Consider the following 27,449-nt stretch of genomic DNA (forward strand, 5'->3'; position numbering starts at 1 on the left):
TTTTTTTCTTTTCCTAATAGTCTTCTTTTATGCTAACTGGCCCAAATAATCAAATGATTCTCTAAGGAGTATCAGCCTTCTCAAAGATCCATTTAGTTACAATGATGACAGAAACTAAAAAAGCTAAAGGGAGCAACAGAGGCAACCTTCCTTCTAGAAATCTACAAATCCAATTGCTGTAATGGAAACAGAGGAAACACACACAATGTACACATCAAAAATATAATGTGCAGTGAAATAAAGTAAGTGCATTTCACACTTAACTAACCTGTAAAAATAGATTGACTTGTTTGAATTTTTCTACAATACCTTTCTTGTGCTTTCTTCAATCTCTCACTTATAGTGTTCAACTTCACCACATTGAAAGCGCAAAAATCCTGTGGTGCTGGATGAAGGTTGGAGATATCAGTATATAAAGAGATGAATATACAGATTATATAGAGATATAAGTATAACTATGGGTTCATACACACACAAATTTTCTAGTTCTGACTGCCAAGAAGCAATGAAAATAAATCTTGGTTTCTATTTTTTTATCCTTCATTTTATTAGTTTTTTTTTATTTCTTGGTTTCTAAATAACATTTTCAACTATAAGGAATCAGGTCTTTGGAGAAATGAATGATTCTAGGACCAGGCCAATGAAAATACCAGATGATCCTGGAGCATCCTGTGGTGCCAAAAACAAATTTAAAAAGTGTCCAAGAACAAAAGGAGAGGGCAGGTCAAAGAGGCATAGAGCTTACCTGAACAAGCTACCAATTGCCAAAGCTAGCACTATCTGAGCAACAACAAGAAATAGTGTGATATTGGGGGGTTATAATCCAAAGTGAAATATAAATATACATGAGTCATACTCATAAAAATAATATGATGGATAAATAAATGGGAGAGAGGAATCACCTTTCCTATGGAAGAGTTTCCAATAATTTATGTAGAAAACATGGGGAAATAGGAAATCACTATTAGAACACCACAGCAGTAGTCGCTGCAGGCAAGATCCAAAGTCGGATCGATATTATTGGGTGAAACCTGAAAACGAGATTTGTAAAAGCTCAATATATATTTAACCACATATTTACTACGTGCTGTGGTTAGTCTGATGCCATTATAACATACACAGTGTGGAAAGGGAAAGATAGTAAGTTCACATTGGAGAAACCTGGCAGACTCCACCTTAACCAGGTGATATGGTTAATGTCAGCAGTGATATCTTGCCCCCGTATGATGTGAGGAAAAGGTCGCTTCGCCTTTGTGTTAGTCTCTCCACAAATCCATAGCCCCAAACCAGACAGAGAAGCATAAACTAGGGGAATTCTATAAATATATAATCTGTATTCATAAAAAGTTCCAAGGTCATGAAAAACAAGGAAAAAGTGAGAAACTGTCAAGATTTGGGAAGACTACAGAATCATAATGACTAAACACAACACTGTATCTAGTACTGGATCCTGGAACAGACAAAAATAGGAATGGAAAAATGGTAAAATTCTAATGAATTACACAATACAGTTAATAGTATCATAGCAATGTTATTTATTTTTTTTAGTTTTGTTAAATGTATTATAGTTAAATAACATGTAAACCTTAGGGGAAGTTAAGAAAAGGACATGTGGAAATTCTGTGAAGTCTCTGGAATTCTTCCTTAAATCTAAAATTATTTCAAAATATATTTTTAAATAAAGCATGGAGGAGAATAAACTCTGCAAAGTATGGAGGAGAGCAGTAGGGTTCTTTGTTTTCATAGGGAGGTCAGAGAAGTTCTGACACCATTGTCATATTGTATCTCCAGCAAAGAGGAAGCCAAGCCTGGGCCATGTCTACAAAACCCTGATGACAGAGTGAACAGCAGATAGAGGGGAACTGAGGCAAGACGCTGGCATGTTCAGGGAAAAGCATAACAGCAAAACCAACAAGGCAAAGAAGACAGGGATGAGGTCAGAGAGGAGCACTGGGAGTGGCAGGAGGGATCTGTTAGCCCTGGGGAAGAATCTGGGCTTTGCTGTGTCACCTGAAACCATCTTAGGTGTTTGAACTGTGGGGTGGCTTGCACTGTCTTGAAGGCAAGACCCTCTTCTGGTTTCTGAGAATAAAATGTGGATGGGCAAGGACTAAGGCAGCAGAGGCCATCTGAGATAGAAAAGGACAATAAAAACTACAGCAAAAGATGATGCTATCTGGGTGAGAGCAGTGGTGGAGAGGCAGTGAGGCCTCACAGATACCAGATAAAAGTATAATTTAGGGCCCCGGCACTGGTGGATATATGACATATGGGTTTAAGTGAAAGAGAGACAGCAAGGATGACAGCAAGAACACTTTCCTAAGCTACTGGTATGATGTGGTTGCCATTAACTGAAAAACAGAAAGATTGGAGAGGGAGAAGATTGCAAAGCAAAAGAATGGGAGAATAGTGATTCCAAATGACTCCCAGGTACAAAGGCTAAGTGACCCCACAGGCAACTGGACATCCCAGACTGTAGATCAGGAGTGTGGGACCAGGCTGGATATATACAATCATCAGCCATCAGCACAGTGATGCTATTTAAAGTCATCAGACTATATAAACTTCCCTCTGAAATAAGTTTAGAAAATAAAAACAAAGAAGAATGAAAACAAACTATCAAAGGAGTCTGCAAAGGAATGGTTCCTGATGTAGGAGGGTAAATGAGACAATGTGGTGTTCTAGAAGCCAAATGAAGAGAGCTTTAGAACTAGACAAGAGTGGGGATGAACAAGGCCAATGATTACTCCAATATTAAATTAAGATGAAGGCTAAGAATTAAACTTTGGATCTAGGAAGAGGCCAATGGTGACTGACCATGGCAAAGTTGGGAGAAGGGGAAGATGGCTTGTATGAGTTCTACATAGAATTGGAGGAGAAGAATTGAAAACTATAAATATTGATATAAATTGGAAAAGAGAAATAGAGTGGCTTGAGGAGAATATATGGTAAAAAAAAAGGTATTATTTATTTTCGAGAAGCAAAAATTACAAAATAATAGTGAGGAGAAATTCTCAGTGCATGAGGGGGCATTGGTCAATGTCTAGAGGTATATCCGTGTGTAGAAGATGGTAGATAGATTCTAGTGCAAGGGGGAGGGTTTGGTGTGAAAGGGGCATGGGCAGTGAGCATGCCTATGGCATCAGGAGAGAAGGCCAGGGCATAGACACACACAGCATGCAGGTGGACAGGTGTGGAGAAAATATGGAAGATCCCTTCTGATTGTTTTTGTTTTCTCAGTCTCAGTAGGAAGAAGGACCTCGACCAAAGAGTGAGCACTGGAGGTTTTGGAGGTTTGCAGGAAGAAAAGCTGTGAAATATTAAAAAAAAATACCGTGGGAGCATCACCAGACTAGAGAACATGTTAGAATTTGGGGGCAACACTGAATACCTTCATGAAGTTACTGGTCATGAGTCAAAGTGAGACCAAAGCTTAGATACCCTAGCAGAAATCTTGTCTGGATGAGATGCTGGCGGTTGATCATTAGATTCATCACCTAGCCCAGGGCTGTTGGTTGAGGCCTGAGACCCATGGAGGAAGGGACAAAGAATCATATGTAAAAAAGCAAAAGAAAACACTGCACCACTAAAAGCTTTGAAATGTTAACACTACTTTTAAAGCATGTAAACAAAAGATGAGAAGATGACCGTCTCTCCCCATCCCACTGCTCGTCATGGAGCACCTCAAAGAATCTCCTGCTTTGGCACTGGTGGAATTTTCAGCCTTACCAGGTGAAAGTGGTGGTGACCTGAGGAGGATTATGGAACCTGTGAGTGTGCACAAGCAGGAGGACACTGCTGGACCCACGAAGAGGAAAAGGATCAAGATGTGAACACCATGTGGCGACTGACTAGAACGTCTCACCACGAAGGTCCCTCTGAGAGTTCCCAGAAGGACCTGAATGTAGACTCTGTCGATAAAAGATTCATGAAGGTTCGCTGTGGGAGGAGGAATTCTAAACACAAACCTTGCTCTGGCTGGTACAGAAGGGAAAGTCAAAAACATTTAAAGCACAAGTGGACCTGACACATCACTGCTTGCTTGAAGACAGAAGAAAACCCATGAGATGGAGTGCAGATAGTTACAAGATGCCAAGATTGGACCTTGGCTAACACCCAGCAAAGAAATAGACCCCATCCCTAAAACTGTGAGGAACTGAATTCTAGCAACCTGAATGAGCTTGGATGCAGACTTCTCCATAGAGCCTGCAGACAAAAAACCCACCTGGATAACAGTTTGATTTCAGTCTTCTGATACCCTGAGCAGAGAATCCACCCAAACTGGGAGCTCTTTGTTAATAAATGAGTGTTGTTTTAAGCCCCTAAATTTGTGGTAGTTTGTTATGCAACAACAGAAAACTAGTACACTAGTCTTCATACATCTCTAGTGCAGGGCCTCATGAGCTTTAGAACCAGGACATTCATGTCTGGTCGGTGGCACTCAGGGAACTCAGTGAACTGGGGCCGTGGGGCATCAGGTTCTCTCAGAGGCATCAACGTACCTGGAAAATTGTGCTCATCTCCACAGTGATGGAGTTAGTTCCTGAGATCTTTTCCCCAAACTTGTTGGGTTAACCTTTGACCATGATTCAGTTTCAAAGCCATTATATTATATAGCATAATTCTATCCACAGACTCCCATTTACTTATAGAAGAATAGTAGGACCTTAATAGGCTGTGAAAAAGTTTTACAATGTTGATAATCACAAATGAGACCCTATTAACACTCATTATATCTGTGCCTCCAGTTCATTATTTCTTAGGATAATCAAATGAAGTTGTCACACAGAAGGACTATTGTTTTTATTGTGGAAATTACAGTTTTTTTTCCCCAGCTGGCATGTTAATTATCTCCAACCTAATCACCAGAAGATTCAAGGATTTAAAAAGGAATCAAATACACAAACACACACACACACACACACACAAATTTTAACTTTAAGACAATACAAATCTGGATCTAGCCAAGTTGGAGAAGCCTCAGCATCTGAAAGGTGAAAAGAAGGTGCACTTACTGGGGAATAACACAATGATGAGTTCCTTGGGTCTTCAATTTCTTCCCATATGCTCTGGAGAGAGTGCTGCGGAAGCCTCCAATCAGGACCACTAAGTGGCACAGACAAAACAAAACAAGAAGCCTGCTCTCCCAACCAAAGGATTGGAAAAGAATGGTCTAACAGCAGAAAACCTTGCTGGCAATACCCACCCAACTGCAATGAAATACCAGGATGGTTCCAGTGGAGTCCATCGGGGAGCAGATTATCTACTTCATATCCACTGAACAGAAGCAGCCATGCTTTGATGTTCTTGCCTGCTGGTATTACTGGCACCAACAAAGGAGCTCATCTTCTATTTCCCATCTGGCAAAAGTAGGCATTATGATTTTCACTTTGGAGTGGTAGCAACAGACAAAGTAGGAAGCTGTTCTCCATCCCCTGCCTGACAAAAGGAAATAATTTTACAGTTCCCTTGGCAATGTAGTATCAATGGGGTCCAGAGGGAACCTGAGCCCCCACACCCACCCAGCATGCAAAAGATTTACCAAGACAGTGTGAAGCAGAGCTAGTGTCATCTTTGCAGCCCTGATGGCACTGGAGTTCAGTAGGAAGCTGAGCCTCCACCTCAACTCAATAAGAAAGAGTCCCACACACTGAGAGGCAAGGTGAGTGTCACCTTCCCTACCCTGGAGTCACTGGAGACAAGTAGGAAGCTGAGCCACCACTGCAAGCCAGAATCAACACACTGACAAGATAGTAGAGTCCAGGCTAATCAGCACTTCCATTTCACATACTTCTGTTGTCAGCAGGGCCCAGCAGGCAACTGAACCTCTATGCTGCCCCAGCTACAATGAGACTGAGTGAGGTCATGCCAATAAGCAATTAGGAATTGTCTGGAAACAAATGAAAACCTTAAAAATTTCAGGAAAGGAAAAGAAGTTATGAGAAACAACCAAATGGTTATGGGGGGTAAGATGGTGGACCGAAGGCACCACCAGCCAGAGCATCTCTATAGAAGGAGAAGTTTTAGATGAAAGAGAAAAAACAGACAGACAAATGTAGATAAGAAAGGGGGCTTAAGGAAGGGTTCCTGAACCCACAGGAGACTCCAGGGGAAGAGGAGGAAGAGCAAGACTGGAAGGAGAAAGGCATCGATGGGAATTAAGCCCAGTGAGGCTAGGAGTCCAGGCAGAAGGGTACCTGGATCCAGTACCATACCCCTCCCTTGTATCTCAGACTCTTCCTGGGCTCTTGAGGTGCTGGAGAGACATTCTGTTGACGCAAGCCCAGACAACGCTGCTCCCAGTGAGTGGAGAGCTGCTTTCAAAAAGGGCACCAGACTCCCAGCACCGCTTAGTGCATCTCATGCTGCACAGACCCAAGCAAGATGGGAGATTCCACATTGCTTTTTGACACACCTGCTGCCTTTGTCTTCACCAGGGTGCCCCAAACATTCTGGTTCCATCTTCCTCATCCCAACACAGACATTTCTCAACTCTGGCCCAGACTGCAGGAGCCACATGAGTGCAGTGGGTCCTGGATGATGAGAGTGATTCCACACACCCGTCATTCTGGGTGGACTGCCTCCCAGAGAGAGGTTTGAAGAAGACGAGAGAGTGGACTTTCCTCCACCTAGACTCTTTTTCTTCCCTTCCCCTCCCCCTCCCATGGCTACTGAGAGAAAAAATTGAGCCACCACACAGAGGCTCCCACAGGGAATGGAGCTCATACCTTTTCTCTGGAGGTCCTGTAGCAGAAAAAAGAGGTGCTTGGACTGTGAGTGCACTGCCTGCTGGCCATTCCTGGTACTGTTGCTGGTGACTTCAGCAGAGTGGGACACAGCCCGAAGTGGAGGGACATTGATCCAGCTTGAGCATCCCAGGAGGGACTTGGGAACAGTATGCTTCTCCCTGCTATGTTCAGGGATTGATCTCCAGGGCCCAGAGGATGGGCCCGCATGTCAGATCCAGTACACTCAGGTCCCAATTACAAAACCCAGGGGCAAGAGGGGATATTTGTGAATAATTCTCATGAGCTGTGGATGCCTGCAGGGGCAGATTGGGAGAGAGTGCAGTTTGGGTTCACACCTATGGTGTACATGTGGGGGCACCCCTCCTCCCCCAGAAGGGCCCCATTCCCAGCTCTGGCTGGGATCCTGGACAGGGAAACTCCCAGTCCCCATCACAGTCATAGTACAACAAGGCTGGCTTGAGGTCCTGCCTGCCAGCAGAGGCTTGGAAGAAACCACAGAATAGGGGAGGGTGGAAAGAAGTGAAGTTTGTTCCAGACTACCTGATTCAGGGTCTCAGACAGCCCTGCCTCCACACACAGACTTTCTGGCTGAGTAGGCCCTACTTCAGCCCATCCCTGGCAGCTTTGCCCAAAGGCAGGTAGCAGAAATTTGACCCCTGCTAAAACTTCTGTGGAATTTTAGTGCAGGTTCACGAAACCAAGTCACACCCAGCCTCACTCCCCTACCTGGACCTGCTGAAGTGTAAAATAAGGACACATCTGCCAGTTCCAGAGCCCCACCCACCATCTGGGACACTAGAGTTCTTCTGAGTAACTAGAGGAGGTCCCAGGAACCAAAAACAACACTGAAGCTTGTTCTTCCCAGCAAGCAACACCTACGGATAGGGAGGTCAGTTTACATGCCCTTTTACTACATTTACTGACTCACCATACAGCGTGTGGTCAGTTCTCACACAGAAGCATGACCTCAGGGCTCAGATATTAAACTCGGTATATGTCATTATCGAAACAAAAGAAAATCGAAAGGTTTTACCTCCAAACAGGTAAAAATTGCTCCATACGAGAAAGAATCAGCAAAAGAACTCTAGAAGTATGGAAAATAAAAGCTAAAGAACACCCAGGAAAGGCTTCACCAGCACTCTAGCAATGGATACCAACCAAAATCATAACACTGAAATGACTGGTGAATAATTTTGAACATGGATTGTAAGAAACCTCAATGCAATTCAATAAAATATGGAAATACAACACAAAAAAAAAAGCCAAAGTGCAGGAAATGAATGAAAAATTCACTAAAGCAGTTCAAGTATTAAAGAAAAATCAAACAGAACTTCTGGAGATGAAAAATTCATTCAAGGAATTACAAAACACAGTAAGAAGCCTTAAGAACAGATTAGGTCAGGCAGAAGAAAGAATCCCAGAGCTTGATGATACCACCTTTCAATTAAATCAGTCAGTCACAGAGAGAGAACAGAGAAATAAGGGAAATAAACAAAGCATACAAAAATATGGAACTATGATAAGAGGCCTAACATAGGAATCATAGGCATTCCTGAGGGGGCAGAAGAAAATACACAATGGTTAGATAATTTAATTGAGTGAATGATTGAGGAAAATTTCCTTGACCTTGCTAGAATTCTAGATATCCAGGTACAAGAACCTCCTAGGACCCCTGGCGGAGCCATGATGAAGAGGAAAACACAACACATAGTCATCAGAGTGGAGAAATTAAATATGACAGAGGTGCTCTTATGAGCTGTAAGGGGAAAGCAGTAAGTAGCTTACCCAGGGAAACACATCACACTAACTGCAGACTGCTCAAGTGACACCTTACAACTGGGGCTCTACTCTCACTCTTCTCAAAGGAAATAAGGCCCAACTAGAATTTTGTATCCTGGAGAACTAAGTTTCATATATGACGGAGAAATAAAATTGTTCTCAGATAAGCAATCTCTGAGGGAGTTGTTCAAGACAAGACCTGCCATGCAGGAAGTACTCAGAACTGCATTAGTCATGGATCAGCACAATAGAACTCATCAGTGTAAAATTACCCAAAAGCTAAAGGTTAAAGGCCAGATACCACAATGGCACAGAGATAAAACAAAGCAACAGAAATCTAATCAACAGGATGCACAGATCCGACCCACTTATCAAATATTTCAATAAATATGAATGACTTGAACTGCCCACTGAAGAGACATAAATTAGGTGAATGAATACATATACATATGCCAAGTAACATCTATCCTCAGGAAATACATCTAACTCACAAAGTCTCATTCAGACTCAAACTGAAGACATGGAAAACAATATTCCATGGAAAGGAAAACCAAAAGAAAGCTGGTGTAGCAGCTCTCATATCGAATAACTTAGTCTTCAAATCAACAAAAGTAATGAAAGACAAAGATGGTCATAATATAATGGTAAAAAGAACAATTCAACAAGAAGACATAACAATTCTAAATATTTACATGGTCAACAGAGCTGCACTCATATTCATGAAGCAAATACTACTTCATCTAAGCAAAATGATAAATGGCAGCACCATAATAACTGGGGTCTTCAAAACCCCTTTCACAGAACAGAACAAATCCTCCAAATAAAATGTAAACAAAGAAACAATGGACTTAAAGTGAACTCTATGAGAAATGATCCTAACAGACATTTACAGAACATTTTACCCAAAAACTGCTGAGTATACATTCTTCTCATCAGCTACTGGGACATTCTCTAAGCTTCACTATATCCTAAGCAATAAAACATGTCTCAACAATTTTTTTTAAAAAATGCAAATTATACCATGTATCCACTCAGACCACAATGGAATAAAATTAGAAATCAGCTCCAACAGAAACAATCATCTCTACACAAATTCATGGAAACAAAACAACATACTTCTGAATGATACTCAGGTCAAGGAGGAAATTAAGATGGAAATCAAAAGATTCTTTGACCTAAATGATAACAAGGACACAAGTTATCAAAAATCTGTGGGACACAGCTACTGCAATCCTGAGAGGAAAATTATAGTCATACATTCTTTTTTCTAAAATACAGAAAGATCACAAATCAACAATCTAATGAATCATCTCAAAGAACTGGAAAAGGATGAGCAAACCAATTCCAAACCCGACAGATGAAAAGAAATAAGAAGGATCACAGCAGAACTAAATGAAATCAATAATAAAAGACCTATACAAAAGATTTATGAAACAGAAAGTTCATTCTTTGAAAAGAAAAGAAAATTGGCATGATCCTGACTAGATTGGCAAGATCCTCACTAGAACCAGAAGCACAAAAGTCAGGGTGCTAATAAGCTCAGTCAGGAATGAAAAAGGAGAAATTACAACTCATACCATGGAAATACATAATATCATGTATGAATACTATGAAAATGTCTATGCAGGTAAACTTGTAAGTGTGGAAGAAATGGACAAATTCTTAGAATGACAATGCTTCCCTAGGCTCAATCAGGAAGAAATAGAATTCCTGAACAGACCAATATCAAGTACTAAAATTGAAGCAGCAATAAAAACTTTCCTAAAAATAAAAGTCTCAGACCAGACGGCCTCACAGCTTAATTTTATCAGACCTACGAAGAAGAACTGGTGCCTATACAGCAGAAATTATTCCACAATATTGAGAAGGTAGCATTCCTCCCCAACACAGTTTACAAAGCCAACATCACTCTGATCCCAAAGCCATGAAAGGACTCGCCAAAAATAGAAAATTGCAGACCAATATCCATTATGAATATACATTCAAAAAATGTCAAGAAAATCCTAGCAAATCTAATTCAGCTACTCATCAAATAAATAATCTATCATGATTAAGAGGGCTTCATCCCAAAAATGCAGGGATGTTTCAACATACACAAAGCTATAAATGTAATTCACCACATAAACAGAAGTGTAAGCTAAGACCATATGATCCTCGCAGTAGATGCACAGAAAGCATTTGATAAAATTTGGAACACTTTTATGATAAGAACGCTTAACAAAATAAGCATAGATGGGACTTACCTCAAAATGATAAAAGCCGTATAGGACAAACTCTCTGCCAACATTATACAGCATGAGGAAAATTTGAAAGATTTCCTGCTCAGAACTGGAACCAAACAATATTGCCTTCTATCACCAGTTCTGTTCAACATAGTGCTTGGGTTCCTAGCCAGGGCAATTAGATAAGAGAAAGAAAGCAAACCAATACAAATGGGGGCAGAAGATGTCAAACTACTGTGCTTTGCTGGCAATATGATATTTTATCTAGACCCCAAAGATTCAGCCAAGAGATTATTGCAATTGATAAGTTCAGCAAAGTCTCAGGTTACAAGATTAATGTACATAAATTGGTAGCATTCATATACGCAAACAACAGGCAAACAGAGATCCAAATCAAAGACTCCATACTTTTCACAATGGCAACAAGGTAAATAAAATACCCAGGAATATATTCACCCAAGCTGGTGAAAGACCTCTACAGGGAGAACTACAAAACACTGAGCGAGGAAATAGCAGAGGACATAAACAGATGGAAAGCCACACCATGCTCATGGTCATACTGCTCAAACTGATCTACAGATTCAATGCAATCTCTATTACAATACCAACAACGTTTTTTGCATATCTCAAAAAAATAAATGAACACTTTATATCAAACAAGAGAAGACCCCCGTATAGAAAAAGCAACCTTAAGCATAAAGAAAAAAATGGAAGGCACCAATTTAGCAGTCTTCAAGCTATCCTACAAGGCTAGAGTATCCAAAACAGCATGGTACTTGCACAAGAACAGAGACATAGACCAGTGGAACAGGACTAAAAACCCAGATACAAAACCATCCAGATAGAGCTATCTGCTCTTTGATAAACAAGAAACATACACACAGTGGGAAAAAGAATACCTATTCAATAAGTGGTACTAGGAAATTTGGATAGCCACATGCAGAAGACTCAAACAGGAACTGCCCTTTTTGCCTCTCACAAAAATCAATTCACAATGGATTACAGACTTACACCTAAGGCATGAAACCTTAAGAATTCTAGAAGAAAATGTTGGAAAAACTCTCACAGACATCAGCCTAGGCAAAGAATTAATAAAGAAGACCCCAAAAGCAATCATGGCATCAGTGAAAACAAACAAATGGGACCTTATCAAATTAACAAGGTTCTGCACAGCCAAGGAAACTCCCATGAGAGCAAACAGACAATCTAGAGAATGGGAGAAAATATTCACATGCTACACATCCAATAAAGGGCTGATAACCAGAATCTATATGGAACTCATCAAACAAATCCATACAAAGTGGTCAATGACATGAACAGAAACTTTTCAAAAGAAAAGACTAATGGCAGACTAGTGGCCAACACACATCTTTAAAAAGTGGTGAACATCTCTTATCCTCAGGGACATGCAAATAAAAACCACTATGAGATATCACTTAACTCCAGTGAGAACGGCTTTTATCAAAAAGTCCCAAAACAACAAATGTTGGTGTGGATACCAAGAGATAGGAACACTCATATACTGCTGCTGGGACTGGAAACTGATACTACCCTCTATGGAAAGTACCATAGTGATAACTCAGAGAACTAAAAGTAGAACTATCATTTGATCCAGCAGTCCCACTATTGGGCATCTACCCAAAGGAAAAGATATTCTATGAAAAAGACATCTGCACTCGAATGTTTATAGCAGCATGGTTCACAACTGCAAAAATATGAAAACAATACAAGTGCCCATCAATACATGAGCAGATTTAAAAAATGTGGCAGATGTGTACCGTGGAGTACTAGTCAGCCGTATAAAAAAATTAAAAATGATTAACTACCTATTCTATTATATTGGATGGAGCTAGAGTCCATTTTTTTAAGTGAAATATCATAAGAATGGAAAAACACCACAGGCAACTCACCATTAAATTCGTACCAAATGATCAACACTAATGTGCACATATGGGAAGAAACATTGATAGGGTGTTGAGCAGGTAGGAATGGGGAAGAGGGATTAGGTAAATCCACAAATAGCGGCTATGGTGCATACTCCCTAGTGAATGGGCACTGTTTTGGGACAGTGCAAAAGCAATTATGTAATCAAAGCCTTTGTAACCCTATAATACTCCGACATACAAAATAAAAACAAGGAACCAAATGGAAATTGTAGATTTTAAAACTATAATAACTAAGTTAAAATTTGGGGGATAAACTCAATAGTAAAAGGGAGAAGATAGAATAAATGAACTTCAAAGCAAATCAATAGAATCTCCCTATTTTGAACAATAAAGAAAAAAACAGATATAAAACAGAACAAACAAGACAGCCGCGGGGACCCATCAGACAGCATCTGTATCATCAGAGACCCAGGGAAAAAAAGAAAGTCGAAAGAGACAGTAGGACTGAAAAAAATATTCAATGAAGTAATATCTGAAAATATCACAAATTTGGCAGACAAAACCCTACAGATTCAAGTATCTAAGTGAATTCTACATAAGATAAACCCAAAGAAGTCCAGATCAAGACATGTCCTTTAAAACCTTCTGAAAACTGAAAAATGAAGACAGATAAAAACTCTTCAAAGCATGCCCAAGAGAAATGATGTAGACTGATGGAGAGATATGGATTCAAATGACATATTTCTCATTCAAAACCATGGAGGATGGGAGGAAGAGGCCTAACATTTTTAAATTGCTGAAAGAAAAGAACTATCAGCCACTAAATCTGCATCCAGCAAAATTGACACTCAGAAAGGAAGGGCAAATAAAGGCATCCTCAGATGGAGGAAACTAAGACAAGTTGTGCTTAGCAAACCTCCTCTTACCAATGTATAGAGTGAGTTCTCTAAACAGAAAGGAGCTGGTATCAGAAGAATGCTTGGAACCTCAAAAAGAAGAACATCAGAATGGGAAAATAGGGGAGGATAAAATATGCTTCTTCCCATACGTTTTTGAATGATATTTGATGTGGCATCCAGTGCAACAGGGGCGTCACTTAGCACCATTCCATTTTAAAAAGTAAAAAGCTGAAGGAAGCTAAATGGAAATAAGGTTTCTACATTTCACTTCAAATGGTAAAACATCCACACCAGTGGACTCTGATAAGTTGTGCATGTATAATAATAATTAAAGTCACCACTAAGAAAATTATAAAAGATATATTATCAAAAACACTGTAAAAAAAATCAATATCTAATCCTAAAACTCCTGAAGTATCCAACAGGAGGGTAAGGAAAGAGATGCAGAGGAAAGAGCAAGATAATTAACAAACAGAAAACAAATCAAAAAGTAGCACACACCTGACCCTTAAGCATATAACAATTCCCTTGAATGCAAATAGTGGGCATGTGTCAATTAAAAGATAATACCAAAGTGGAGTGGGAAACAGCATGATTCAACAAAATTTATGCTGCCTGTTAATGAACGCACTTCAAATTTAACAGCATAGTTACAGCGAATGTAAAAGGATGGAAGTGATAAACTACGCAACCTCAGTTCTCTTTAAAAACTAATATGGCTATGTTAATATGAGATAAAGTAGACTTCAGAGCAAAAACAATTACTAGACATAAAGAGGTACATCACACAATAATGGAAAGGCCAACAAACAAGCAAGACATAAGAGCTGTTTAAATGTGTACACAATATGGCCTCTGTACACATGAAGTACAAACTGACAGAACTCAAAAGAGAAACAGATAAATGCACAATTTTACCTGAGGACTTCACCACCCCACTCTAGTAATCTACAGACAGAAGATCAGCACAGGCGTAGAACAAGTGCATAACACTCTCAGCCCCCACAAGTGGGTAGTCATAGAACAGTCCACCCAATAATAGCAGATGAAACTTTTTTTCCAATAATCCATGATGAATTCACAAAAATAGTCCATATTCTAAGTCATAAAATAAACTTCAAGAAATTTAAAACCATTGAAATCATACAAGTACGTTCAATTAAAATAATTGAATACACCTGGAAATTATGAGAAAGATAACAGAAATTATCCAAACAGTTGAGAATTAAATAGTACCCATCAAAGAAAGGCATGGGTCTAAGAAGAAAGCTGAAAGGAATATAGAATACATGAAACTGGATGAAAATAAAAATATAACTAATGAAATTATGTGAACGCCACTTAAACAGTGCTGAAGATGACATTTATTGCACTAAGTACCTACATTATTATAAAAGGAAAAGTTCAAATCAATAGTCCTAGTTTAAGAAACTAAAAAAGAGCAAGAGAAACTGAAAATAAGAATGAGGAGGAAATAGTGAATATAAGAAGAAAAATAATTATATGAAAAAACAGGAAAATAATAAGAAATCAAGAAAACAAGTAGCTAGTTCTTTAAAAAAATAAATAAAATCAACAAAAATCTGACAAGACCGAGAAAGATAAAAACAGAGAAGATACAGATCACTAATATCAGACATGAGCAGCAAAAAAGGCAGATGTTACAGCCATTAAAATGATAACTAATGAATGCTACAAAAAATGTCATGCTCATCAACTTAACTATGTATAACAAATGGAGCAATTTCTCAAGAACCACAAATTATCCAAACTGAGCCAATATTAAATAGATAACCTGAATAGCTCCGTAACTATTTAAGAAACAAATGGCATTTGGAATAAAACAGCTCCCTCTCCCCAAAGTCTCTAGGCCTAGAGGGTTTCACTGGAGAATTTTAACCAACATTCAAGGAATTAACACCAGGGTTATACAAACTCTCCTAAAAAATTGAAGAAGACAATTACTTACCAAATAGTTTTATAAAGCCAGTATCACCTTCACATCAAAACCAGACAAAGACAGCAAAAGAAAAAAAGAGAACAACAGACCAAAGGATGTCACTAATTTAGAAATAAAATCTGCACCAAAATATGAGGAAATTGAAGCAAGTAAGGTTAGTGTGAAAAGAATTACACACCTGACTGAGTTAGATTTATTTCAGGTACTATGCTTGGCTCATTCAGCAAGTCAAATCTCAAACACAGCAGATACCACCATTAGCGGTCAATGCTAACATCATCAGGAATAAGACAAATCAGATGTAGATCCCATGTTAGGATGCAAAGAGAAGATCCACAGGATCACTTCTGTGATACACTTGTCAAAACACACATGATCTAAATCTGAATGAACAGAAAAAATCAAAAGAGTTAGGCAAACTTTTTGTCTCCAGGAAGAAAGAGCCATATAAATCTGTGCTGAAAATTAAAATTACATAAGTCTGATGGCACTGTAAGAATTGTAACACCTCCAAACATTGACAATGACCACAGTACCTGAACCAAAATGATGTCTGTCTAAATGTAAATTTATCATTATGTATAGTGATGAAAATGGTAAAAGACGAATGAGAAATCAAGTAACTTCACTAAAGTATTCATGAAAACTTGAGTGTTTGGTTATTGAAAGAGCTCACACTTTGACAGTTTGAGGATATAAAATTGGCTTTCATTGGCAAGATCCAATTAAAAGTCTTTCACATCATATAATTTAAAAAAAAATTGGCATATATTGTTGAGATGCCTTCCAAAGAATATATTCATTTAGACTTGACTCATTAATGTATCCTAGAGGAGAAACTCTTCTAGAGGACTGTATCCAGCAGCACCTGGAAATAAAAGTAAAGAATTATATTCTTTACCTAAAAGATTTTGTAGGAAATAAGTGTAAGCTAGTAAGAAAGAGGCAAGAACTTTATTGGTGTTAATAAGAATGATAAATATATATGTAAACAGGCAATACAAAACTCGTATTGTAATATTAATATTATATTATCATATTATTATTATTATATTAAATATTATTGTCCATAGTTGCACATTAAATTAATTATCATTGTGGTTCAGCATCTGGTTTTCTCAGCTCCCTTCACTCATTCAACAACCACATGCGAAGGAACTATGACAAGCACTGGAAGGACAAGGTGAAGATGACACAGTCCACATGACCGACCTCAACAATCGTATACTGTAATATGCAAAGAAGAGAAGCAGGGAACACCCTGCAGAGTCAGAGAGACCATAACAAGTATAAAATGGGCACTCTTTTAACACAGACAAGGGCCATCTGTCCAAGTTTTCTATCAGTAGAGTACACTTTTTGGTAGGGGTGATACATAACTTGATAGCTGAGGGACAATTATCAGATAGAGGGAAGAAGTAAAGGAAAACAGGTGGCAGTGAGGAGGGACATTGTGGAATTCTAAGTAGTCTAGTTTTTGAGATGCTAGAACAGAGGGGCAGTGTAGGGTATGTGGCAAGATATGAAGTTGAAAAAATTGACAAGAACCACATTGATGTGGGTGATGTTTCCATGCTAAGAAATATGGAACCTTTTCTGAGGGCAAAAGTATGCCAGTGAAAAAGTAGATGATGGATTTAAAAGGTCACAGGTCAAGTGACTGCTTATGAACTATAATTGCTTGGCTTAGTGTCACTAGATGAGTTTGGGGGTTTTGGCCTTAAATCATTATCATAAACGTAGAAAGCTGATGATGCCTTCGTTTTCTGAGAATAGTTCCAGTGTGCTGCCTGACACATGAATAGGTTCATAGGGATGGTAGAGTGAATAAAGTGCAGATCCAGAAAATAACAAAACAAAACATAAATTTCATGAGATTTCTCTGAAGCTATGGAATATGATAATGAAATCATGAAGCATAAGTATACTGTTCAGTATGAATGTTAGTGTTTTCACATCTTTCACTAGATTCATGTAAGAGGAAATATTTAATGTAGTATCTATTAACCAAATAATAGAGAGGGATGCCACTTCTTACTTACAGTTGATTTCAGAAATCAAATCATTACTCTCAATTTAATTCATAAAATTTGGCAGCATACCTACTTCTAGTCCTGAAGTTATTTCTTCCAACTCCTGCTGCATCTGAAATAAGTCAAATATTATTTATAATCTTCAGGTAAACCAGAGACATTTTCATGGCATTGCTAGAGAGACTAGACTTAACTTGAGGATTGCTTAAATAGAGAAATAATCACATAATAAAATAAAATTCCTATTTATTTCACATTTAGATAACAGAATGTGTATGTGTGATGCTGTCTACAATCATCTAATAAAAAAGTACAATTAATATTGGTCTACTGAATATACATGACTTCAAAAAGGGTGACATTTTCTCTTATCAGTACAAAGGTTGGACAATTCAAATCACATTTTCACATGAATGTGTTACTTTGAAATTCTTAGGAAAACTCTACCCTTTATAAAACATGATGAGGTTTTTTTCACTGTAATTGATTTTTCCTTAAAATAAAATTTTTATTTTCCACTTCTAATAAAACTAAAATATTAAAGTATGTTCTATGCTACTAACATTTTAGCACAGAATCATGAATACACATATGAAGAAAATGGCACTGTCATAAAGTCATGTGAATATTCTACTGGCTAAGATTAGGTAAAAATATTGTGCTGCCTGTCTTATGACTGACATTTTGTCATATGAACACTAAGATCTCCCAAAATTTGCTTGAAATAAGGATAAATATAGGTTAGAGCCAGTTTTCAAACTTAGTTTCTTTGATTCACGATGTTCTAGAATTAGAAAAGAGGTCAAAAATATATAGCTCATGAATTGTAATTTTTATTTCTTTTCAGAAATTAGTACCAGGTTTTGGAAACATCTGGCTGCTTATAGTTGCAATTTTTAGTTATTTCTAAAAATGTGTGAAAACATTTCTAACTATTAATGTATTGTAAATGTTCTCATATAGAGGATTCTTGTTTAACTCCTTTGTATAAAAGGTATTCTCCCTCTAAATGCCCAAAACGGGGCCTGAAAGAGTATATTCAAGCTAATAAATATATTGTGGTGATAATCATAATATGACATCTGATGCCTTCACAAATGTCTGACTAACACTTTTCCCAGTATTTTGAGAGACTGTTTTCAAGAACACTTTTGTGAGAACACCACCATAGAAAGGCATGAACAAATGAATAATCTGATAACAGTATTACCAGCCAGGTGTTGTAAAAGTACAACTCAATACCAGATAAAGGGAGAAGGCTTTGTCAACAGAATCTTACGTTACCATTAATAAACACTATGTAAAATGTACATCGTAACGTGACTTGAACTAAGGGCCTATTAATGTAATTATCTTTTCCCAGGTTACATATGAAAGCTCAGAAGGGAAAGGGACGGACCCAGATCCCAGGAAGGGAGCTGCTCTGGGAGGGGCACCCAGAGGCTTAGGAAAAGGGTCTGGAGTATTGATGCTTCTAGTTTTGTCCTGGCTGGTGGGAGGCTTGAGTGATTTTATCTATATTGACAAGTGAGACTGTCAAATATTAAATGATGTTTTAAAAGACTCTTTCATTTTATTCTTACTTTCCCCTTAAATCACACATTTTCCTCATATTTCCCTTACTAGAAATTCAGAATTGTTGTCGCCAGTTGAAGGGCAATTCAGTGCCTGGCACAGATTATAGAAGGAAAAAAGACAGCAAAATGTCTTGATAGATTTTCCATCTTAGTCATCAATCATTCAAGTGATGGCAAGATAGAGAGACAAAAGTGAATGCCATTTTAAAAGTTCAAGTACATGCCTCATTTAACTAAAAAGTGCTGTGCAATTGCCCACCAATAGGCAAATTTTACAAAACTTGAGATTAAAAGGCTGTAATTACCTTAGCAATTAAACATGTACTTTTATGTAAGGAAATGACAAATCTTTTAATTTAAAAAGAGAAGTTAATCTTTGTAGTACTACAGGTTTATTTAATTCATAAAACTTACCTCTCTTGGACTGCTATAAATAATGAATATCCAGATGTGGTTAAGTGTTTGGATGCCAATCATTCCCTTGTGACTAAGGGTGGAAACTTTGAGATGGTAGAGGAAAACTTCAAAAGTGTTATGAACCACAACCACAGCCAAACTAAAATCAATTGGAAGGAAGCCAAAGGACCTCTCAATATACTTCCTGTTATTACAGAAAATTCAATCTCTAACATCTAACTTAAATGCAGCCTTTAAACAAATCTAAAATGTGTCATTTTACTTACATGTATTGAATAACATTACTATCTGGGTATTTCTTGAAAATGAGAGCTGCAGGGAATTTAAGAAAATAGAAAACTTTCTCTTTCCTCTCTTTATTAACTCAGATAATTATAACCATTACTAATCATGCATAGGTCATTTAAACAACTCAGTATTTCACCAAACTAAAAACAGTAATTATATCAGAAATCTGAAACTCAAAGGAAAGAAGATCATATAACTAACCTCACTCAAGTTATTCTTCAAGCTGGTATCTAAAGTCCATGGGCAGGAAGAAGAAAACAGTGAGTATTCTCTTCCAGGAAATTCTCTGTGAAGACCTAACCCATCAACAACAGTTCCAGCAGAAGCCGACTCTGTGCTCATTGTACAAGGGCCAGAGAAACTTCTGGTCTCCTGTGTCTCTGCAACAAGACTGCTACTGAACGCTGCTGGCCTCTCAGTAGCTCTGTGAAGATTGCAAAAAGACAAATGTTTAGTATTTCATTTTTTCTTAAATGATTCCTAAATGATTAAATTTTCAAAAAGTGACCATAAGAGTAAATGGAACTTCCCAGTAAATAGTGTTTTAACTTTGAAGATGTGTCAAAGCATGCCTACTCTGTGCAGTTACGCTTTCACAATTGTTCCAAAGAAGTGAGTGTGTGTGTGTGTGTGTGTGTGTGTGTGTGTGTATACATATATATATATATATGTATATATTCCTAGGGGAATTGCTAAAAAAGAAGTAATTTAAATAAAGTAAGGAGGGTAGAGGAATGTCTATCAATGATGCAGCAATGTATGGCTTAACAAGTAATAATTGCTGCCTTCTGCAATGGCTCTATTTATAAGATTCTTGTGGATGCCATAAGAAACACTTGTATTGAAAGGAATAGTAAGTGAAAATGAACAATGTGAATTTATCAGTTTGGTGCAATATAATGGCTATTTCACTATGTACAAACATATCAAAACATCATTTTATACTCCTTAAATACACACAACAAAATGATTATCCCTATAAAAAGGTAGATTAGTAGTATTCCATAGTTACATATCTGAAATTTTACTAATCCACTCATGTATTGATGTGCATTTGGGTTATTTCCACATCTTTGCAATTGTGAATTGTGCTGCTATAAACATTGGAGTGCAGATGTCTTTATGAAAGAATGTCTTTTTGTTTGTTTGTTTGTTTTCTGAGACAAAGTCTCACTCTGTTGCCCAGGCTAGAGTGCCATGGCATCAGCCTAGCTCGCAGCAACCTCAAACTCTTGGGCTGAAGCAATCCTTCTGCCTCAGCCTCCTGAATAGCTGGGACAACAGGCATGTGCCACCATGTCTGGCTAATTTTTTCTGTCTATGTTTAGTTGTCCAGATAATTTCTTTGTGTTTTTAGTAGAGACAGGGTCTTGCTCTCGCTCAGGCTATTGCTCAGTCTCGAACTTCTGAGCTCAAATGATCCACCTGCCCTGGTCTCCCAGAGTCCTAGCATTACAGGTGGAAGCCACCATGCCTGGCCCTAGAACATCTTTTTTTCCTTTGTTTAGATGCCCAGTAGTGGGATTACTGGCTCAAATGGTATTTCTACTTTTAGCTCTTTGAGGTATCTCCAAATTACTTTCCACAGGGGTTGTGCTAATTGGCAGTCCCACCAGCAGTGTAAAAAGTGTTCCTATCTCTCCGTATCCAGGCCAGCATTTGTTGTTTTGGAACTTTTTGATAAGGGCCATTCTCACTGGAGTTAGGTGATATCTCGTTGTAGTTTTGAGTTGCATTTGCCTAATGAGTAGAAATATTGAGCACTTTTTTATATTTGCTGGCCATTATTCTGTCTTCTTTTGAAAAGTTTCTGTTCCTGTCCTTTGCCCATGTATTGATGGGGTTGATTGTTTCTTGTTGTTTTCTTAAGTTCTATATAGATTCTTATTATCAGCCCTTTATCAGATGTGTAGAAAGCAAATATTTTCTCCCATTCTGCAGGTTGTCTATTCACGCTAATGATAGTTTCCTTGGCTGTGCAAAAGTTTTTTTAATTTGATCAGGTCCCATTTGTTTATTTTTGTTGATGCTGTGATTGCTTTGGGGTTCCTCTTCATAAATTTTTTGCCTAGGCTGATGTCTGAAAGAGCCTTGCACCTCTTATATTATCCTGGACAGAGATTGAGCCCGTCCTTTGATGTGAGGTATCACAAGGGTTGAAAACATGCACCACATGTACTCGCCATCAAATTGGTACTAACTGACCAACACTATGGTGTTCACATGGTAGTAATACTGAGTGGGTGCTGGTCGGGGGAAGGGTAGAGGGTAAACCCACAACTAATGGAAGCAGAGCACACTGTATGGGAAAGGGACATGCTTGTAGCCCAAGCTTGGGCAGGGCAAACAGCATTGTATGCAACCGTTAGGTTTATTACAGGTAGAAACCCAAAAAGGATGTATAGGACAGAATGTGGTTAATGCAAAGCTTAGGCTCATAAAACAATAGCCACAGCAGTCTGGGGAGACCCCGGACTTTGTAGATCAGACAGCTGCAGCCAGCATTCCTTCCCGCTCCCTCCCTGATGGAGACCAAGGCTATCCCTCCCTAGGTCTCCTGATGAGGACTATGCCAGAACAGAAGGATGGATGCGACTGGGGAAAGGGGCCATAGGACTTGGTCATTTTAAGAAAAATGTACTACAAACAACTGTTGTGCCCACTGTCCTCTGCTGCCCATAGCAGGAAGCAATTCTCCACCTGCCAGTGTGGCCCAGAAACAAAGAACTGAACACAGCTGGTGGGAGGGGGTCGGCTATCCCGGTTTATAAAAAACCTGATTGAACTCCCTTCTGTGTTGACGCTTCTGACTCAGCCCACCCACACCCGGGTGAATAAACCAGCCACATTGCTCTCACATAACCTGTGTGTGAAATGTGTCCTTTAGGTCATTCATTCACCCTTTCAGTAACCAAAATGTTTGTACCCCCATAACATCCTGAATAAATAAAAAAAAAAGAAAATGTAGAAATTATTATTTTTGGTAAACCAATATAAACAAGATAATTTGCTGAGTGCCAGAATGCACCAAAAGTAGTTGCAGTACTTGGCTATTTGGTTCGGGCTGTAGTCTTCCAAAAAGGAGTCAAACTCATTAATATTTTCATTTAGGGGGATGGTGACAAGCAGTTTTATGACAGTATCCCTCTCTAAATCATAAAGCTTCCAAAATACTTAGCTCAAGGACTATCAGGTCAGGTTAACTACGTGAGACTATTAAGGAGAAACAAAGCCAGATAAAACAAGAAAAGAGGGAGAGATGTAAACTGTTCTGCACTCCCATTTTAAAGGCAAGTTTATTTGTTAATATAATTTTCCAAAATTATATTATCTAGCTAGCTTTCACTTCCCACTAATCTCATGAACCTGTCTTAGTAAAAGGCGTGCTTTCAAGGCAAATTAATGATCTTAACTTATTTTCCACTCCATATTTTGACTTACATTTTTAGTTTCTTTGGCAAGTATTTTCTGTCTTCTAACTCTAATTGATAGAAGTGTTTATATTTTTCCAGTTCAATACAATGAAAATCTTCTGGAGCAGTTGTCATATTGGAGATTTGGGATTCAAGATTATTCATTCTGAATTCCCTCTGACTGCTTACTGCAGCCAGATGATTCTCTCTCAACTGTCGTCTGTATTCTTCCGATGCTGCTTGTGCCTGAAACAAATTAAAAGGATACATTTTTAGCAGTGACAACCTAAACAATTCTTGCATATTTGTTTCCTTCACTTTTGAATCAGACGGTGATTTTATTTGATTTTGCTTTATCTTAGTTTTTAGAGAAAGTATCTCCCTGTCACACAGGCTGGAGTGCAGTGGCCCAGTCGCAGTTCACGGCAGCCTCCAATTCTTGGGCCCAAGCGATCCTCCTGCCTCTACATCCCGACTAGCTGGGACTGCAGGTGTGCACCACCATGCCTGGCACATTTTATTATTTTTGGAGAGACGGGGTCTCATTATGATGCCAAGGTTGGTGTCGAACTCCTGTTCTCAAGTGATACTCCCATCTCCACCACCCAAAGTGCTGGCAGGCATAAGCCACCACACCCATCCTCAGAGAGCAATTTTAAATACATGACAAAAGAAGATGAGGTTTAAAATATTTATCAGCAATTATCAACTAAATCGATCATTCAATTTGGGTTTTAAAAAATTGAATCATTCATAAATTAGTACTCAAGGAATCTAATAATCTAAAGAATAGAAATAATTTACAATTTTAAAAACTGAACATTGTAACACAAGTACAATTCAAGAGTATGGTAGAATTTCTAAATCCCATTTTTTTTTTCTTTTCCTAGGACTATTGTTTTATGCTAACTGCATGCTAACTGGCCTAAATATACGAATGATTCTCTAAGGTGCATCACTACTCTCAAAGATCGATTTAGTTGTAATGATGATAGAAACTGAAAAAGTTAAAGGGAGAAACAAACGCCACCCTCATTCTAGAAATCTACAAAACCAATTGCTAAAAGTGTAGTAGAAAAAACACACACAATGTACATATGACAATATAATCTGCAGGGAAATGAATGCAAGTGCAGTTCACACTTAACTAACCTGTAAAAATAGGTTGACTTCTCTTAATTTTTCTGCAATAAACTGTGTGGCTGTTTCTTGAATTTCCTGCTTCTACTGTTGAACCTGACCACGGTCTACCATGTTCTGTTCCAACCTAAGTGCCCGTCAATTCATGACTGGATTACTAAAATTTGGTATATGTATACAAAGAATATTACACAATTGTGTATGACAATAAGAAATGACAGTGGTCTAGCACCACTTATACTTTTCCTGGATTGAGCTTGAGCCCATTATCCACAATAAGGTATCACAGGATCAGAGGAATAGCCTCCACATGTACTCACCATCAAATTGGCACTGACTGATCAACACTATGGCGCTCACACGGTAGTAATATTCTCCAGGAATTAGGGGTTTGGGGAGGGCATAAACTCACAACTAATGGACATGGTGAGCATGGTAGAGGGGAAGAGCGTGCTTCTAAACCCTGCCTGGGTGAGGCAAAGACATAAAATGTAACCAAAACGTGTGTACCCTCATAATATCCTGAAATAAAATATAAATTTAAAAAAGTATTTTTTATGTATAACTTTTATTAGCTGGAAACAAGGTATGTTTCTAGCCTGATATTGCAAATACATTTATCATCTAGATATGTTTATATTCAACTAGATTCAACATATGGTCACAAACAAAGATTACTTTAAATTTTCTTTCAGGAACTTTGAAAAAGATTTATGTTTCTTGATACTTACTTCTTCTGGTTTCCCTTTTTCATTTTGATACAGCCTTTCTTTCAACTGATTGCATTCACCGATTAACTGCTTACTTCTATCTTCTAGCAGACGGGTTTGCTTTCCGTTCTCAGCTAGAAGGTTTTTCACAGTATCTTGAAATTGCTCTCGCATATTCATCAGTGTCTCCTCTTTATGCTCTGCTCTGCTGTAAGCGTACACCAGTTGCTCTCGAAGCAACATATTTCCTCTTTCTAGTTCAGATATTCTCTTCTCTAGATATTCCTGTTGTCCAATGTATTTCTTCACGTGATATTGTTCATTTTCATACATTTGATTGATCTTTTCCATTTGACATTCTGTTTGGTAGAGGTGTCTTTGGACACATTCCAAAGACAGAGTCTTATTTCTCAGAACATTTCTTGTGCTATGGAGCTCATCTTCCAGGCTACCGATTTGACTTTGAGCCTTAGAACAGTTTTGACCAAAAATCTCATGGTTTTCTTTGAGATCAGACACAGGTACATTTATTTCATTCCGTAAGCAAAACCACTCATGTCCTGCTCTCTGGAAAGACATTTCGACGTCTCTTCCTGACATCAGAATTTGATCAACGTATTGATCATGTATTGCAGCAGTCAGTCTAGAACTGCAGGATTCAAGTTCTGCTTGCAGTTGTTCCTTGCTCTCTTTTTCATTTTGTAGTTGAGCATTTAGCAAGGCATTCTCACATGCCAGAGCATTAAGCTGGTCACTATACTGAGATACTGTGTCTGTTAACTTTTCCACATTCTTTTTCATGGTCATTTGAAGGTTCTCATTCACTTCGTCCACAATTTTAATGTGGTTGATATACTTATTTTCTTTTTCCTCATTCTGATATTTTATTGTGGCTATTTCCATTTGTAGCATGGCTATTTCTTCATGCAACATGTCATTTGTACACATAAGAAATCGTTCTTTTTCATAACTCTGACAAATCTAAGTACAACAAAGGGAACTTTTAGTTAGCACTCAATGAAATGACATATGATTTCTTCTTAAAATAAAGGAGAACCTATCCATTTATACATTGAAAATGATGCAATAAGAGGATATCCAACTGGAAATAGAAGATGGATCAAAACCTCACACTGTATAATAGAGCATAAATTCTCAAAACATCAAACATTCATTTCTGGAAAATGAATCCATGAAAGGAAAAAGGAAACCATTAGAGAATTTTTAAGAATCTCAGAATTGGAAAAGCCTTTCCCTGAATTACAACAAAATCAAAGGCATAAGAAGAAAGATTTATAGATTTGACTACATTAAAAAATTGGGTTTACACTGTAACAGCTAACCTCTGCGTTACCCATAGGAAGAGACTTAGCTTTGCATATATTTGGACAGATAAAATTTCCTTATAGATATTCTACCTTCCTAGCTATTTGTAGTCAGTGTGTATGGTACATTGGTGGACAAATGATGTATCTAGGCTTTGTCCTACACCATTTCTACATACATCAACAAACTCATTTAGTTATCACAGTTCTGAAAAGGAGAGGTTAACAATGTAGGCAAGCTGTGGAATTTCCCCCAGGTCTTCTGATTCTACCTCTACCAAATCACAGTTACTTCTCTTGTGTAAGCATATAAACACAAAGGAAGCCTTTCATTTCAAAACACCAGCCATAACTAAGATAACATTGATTGAGCTCTTCTTAAGAAAATCATGAATTGCCATCACAATGGCTCTTATTTTCTCCTGGTTACAATGTTTGAAACCGTAATCAGTGTGAACAGGGGAAAATGCACTCAATCATTTTACTAGGAACAAAACACTTATCAAAAAATTCTCACTAAGTCTATGTTATGGCATACTATTTTTTGCAAAACCTCTTTGTACTGAAATAAGACACTACTTGGAGCAAATTGTAACTCCTCTCCACAGTGAGGAGCATGGCATTCCAAATATGGTCTCTGAACTGGCTGTCCTTTTCCTCCTTAACCATCAGTGCAAGTAATAAACTAACCTCTCCATTAATATATCAAGGGAATGGAATCACTTCCCAAAACTAGAACATCTATTCTTAGTAGCAAGGGATTTGAGATTATGAAAATACCATCAATTCCTACAGAAAACATTAAAAACCTCTGATTTGGATGAGGCCATTGTGACTATAACTACTGGACTATGGCAGAGAAATGTAACTGAATTGAGAACAATATTTTATCCAATGGGCCAAAAATGCCACCACCATCACTGCCATACATGTATAAATACACAGACACGCAGCTTAAAATACTTTATACTTTCCAAGATGCATATAGTTTGTGTTTTACATATTAATATATACACATACAAGCACACACAAACACGTATGTGAAAATGAC

General features: G+C 38.1%; 1 protein-coding gene and 1 long non-coding RNA gene across 2 annotated transcripts in view; one reads left to right on the forward strand and one right to left on the reverse strand.

Moving 5' to 3' along the window:
* Window positions 1-27,449, reverse strand: part of LOC123629840 (ankyrin repeat domain-containing protein 26-like) — a 46,110-nt gene that overhangs the window by 5,554 nt on the left and 13,107 nt on the right. The window contains exons 7-11 of the mRNA XM_045539220.1: window positions 25,095-26,054; window positions 23,252-23,469; window positions 20,012-20,234; window positions 17,598-17,640; window positions 310-385 (exon numbers count right to left, since the gene is read on the reverse strand). Of these exons, the coding sequence (XP_045395176.1) occupies window positions 310-385; window positions 17,598-17,640; window positions 20,012-20,234; window positions 23,252-23,469; window positions 25,095-26,054 (1,520 nt within the window). The remainder of the gene's footprint in view (window positions 1-309; window positions 386-17,597; window positions 17,641-20,011; window positions 20,235-23,251; window positions 23,470-25,094; window positions 26,055-27,449) is intronic.
* Window positions 901-4,327, forward strand: LOC123629841. Its single transcript, XR_006732313.1, has 2 exons — window positions 901-1,482; window positions 3,241-4,327. It is a non-coding gene; the product is annotated as an uncharacterized LOC123629841 (long non-coding RNA).

The sequence above is a fragment of the Lemur catta genome, unplaced genomic scaffold (assembly GCF_020740605.2).
Source record: "Lemur catta isolate mLemCat1 unplaced genomic scaffold, mLemCat1.pri scaffold_53_ctg1, whole genome shotgun sequence".
Classification (NCBI taxonomy): domain Eukaryota; kingdom Metazoa; phylum Chordata; class Mammalia; order Primates; family Lemuridae; genus Lemur; species Lemur catta.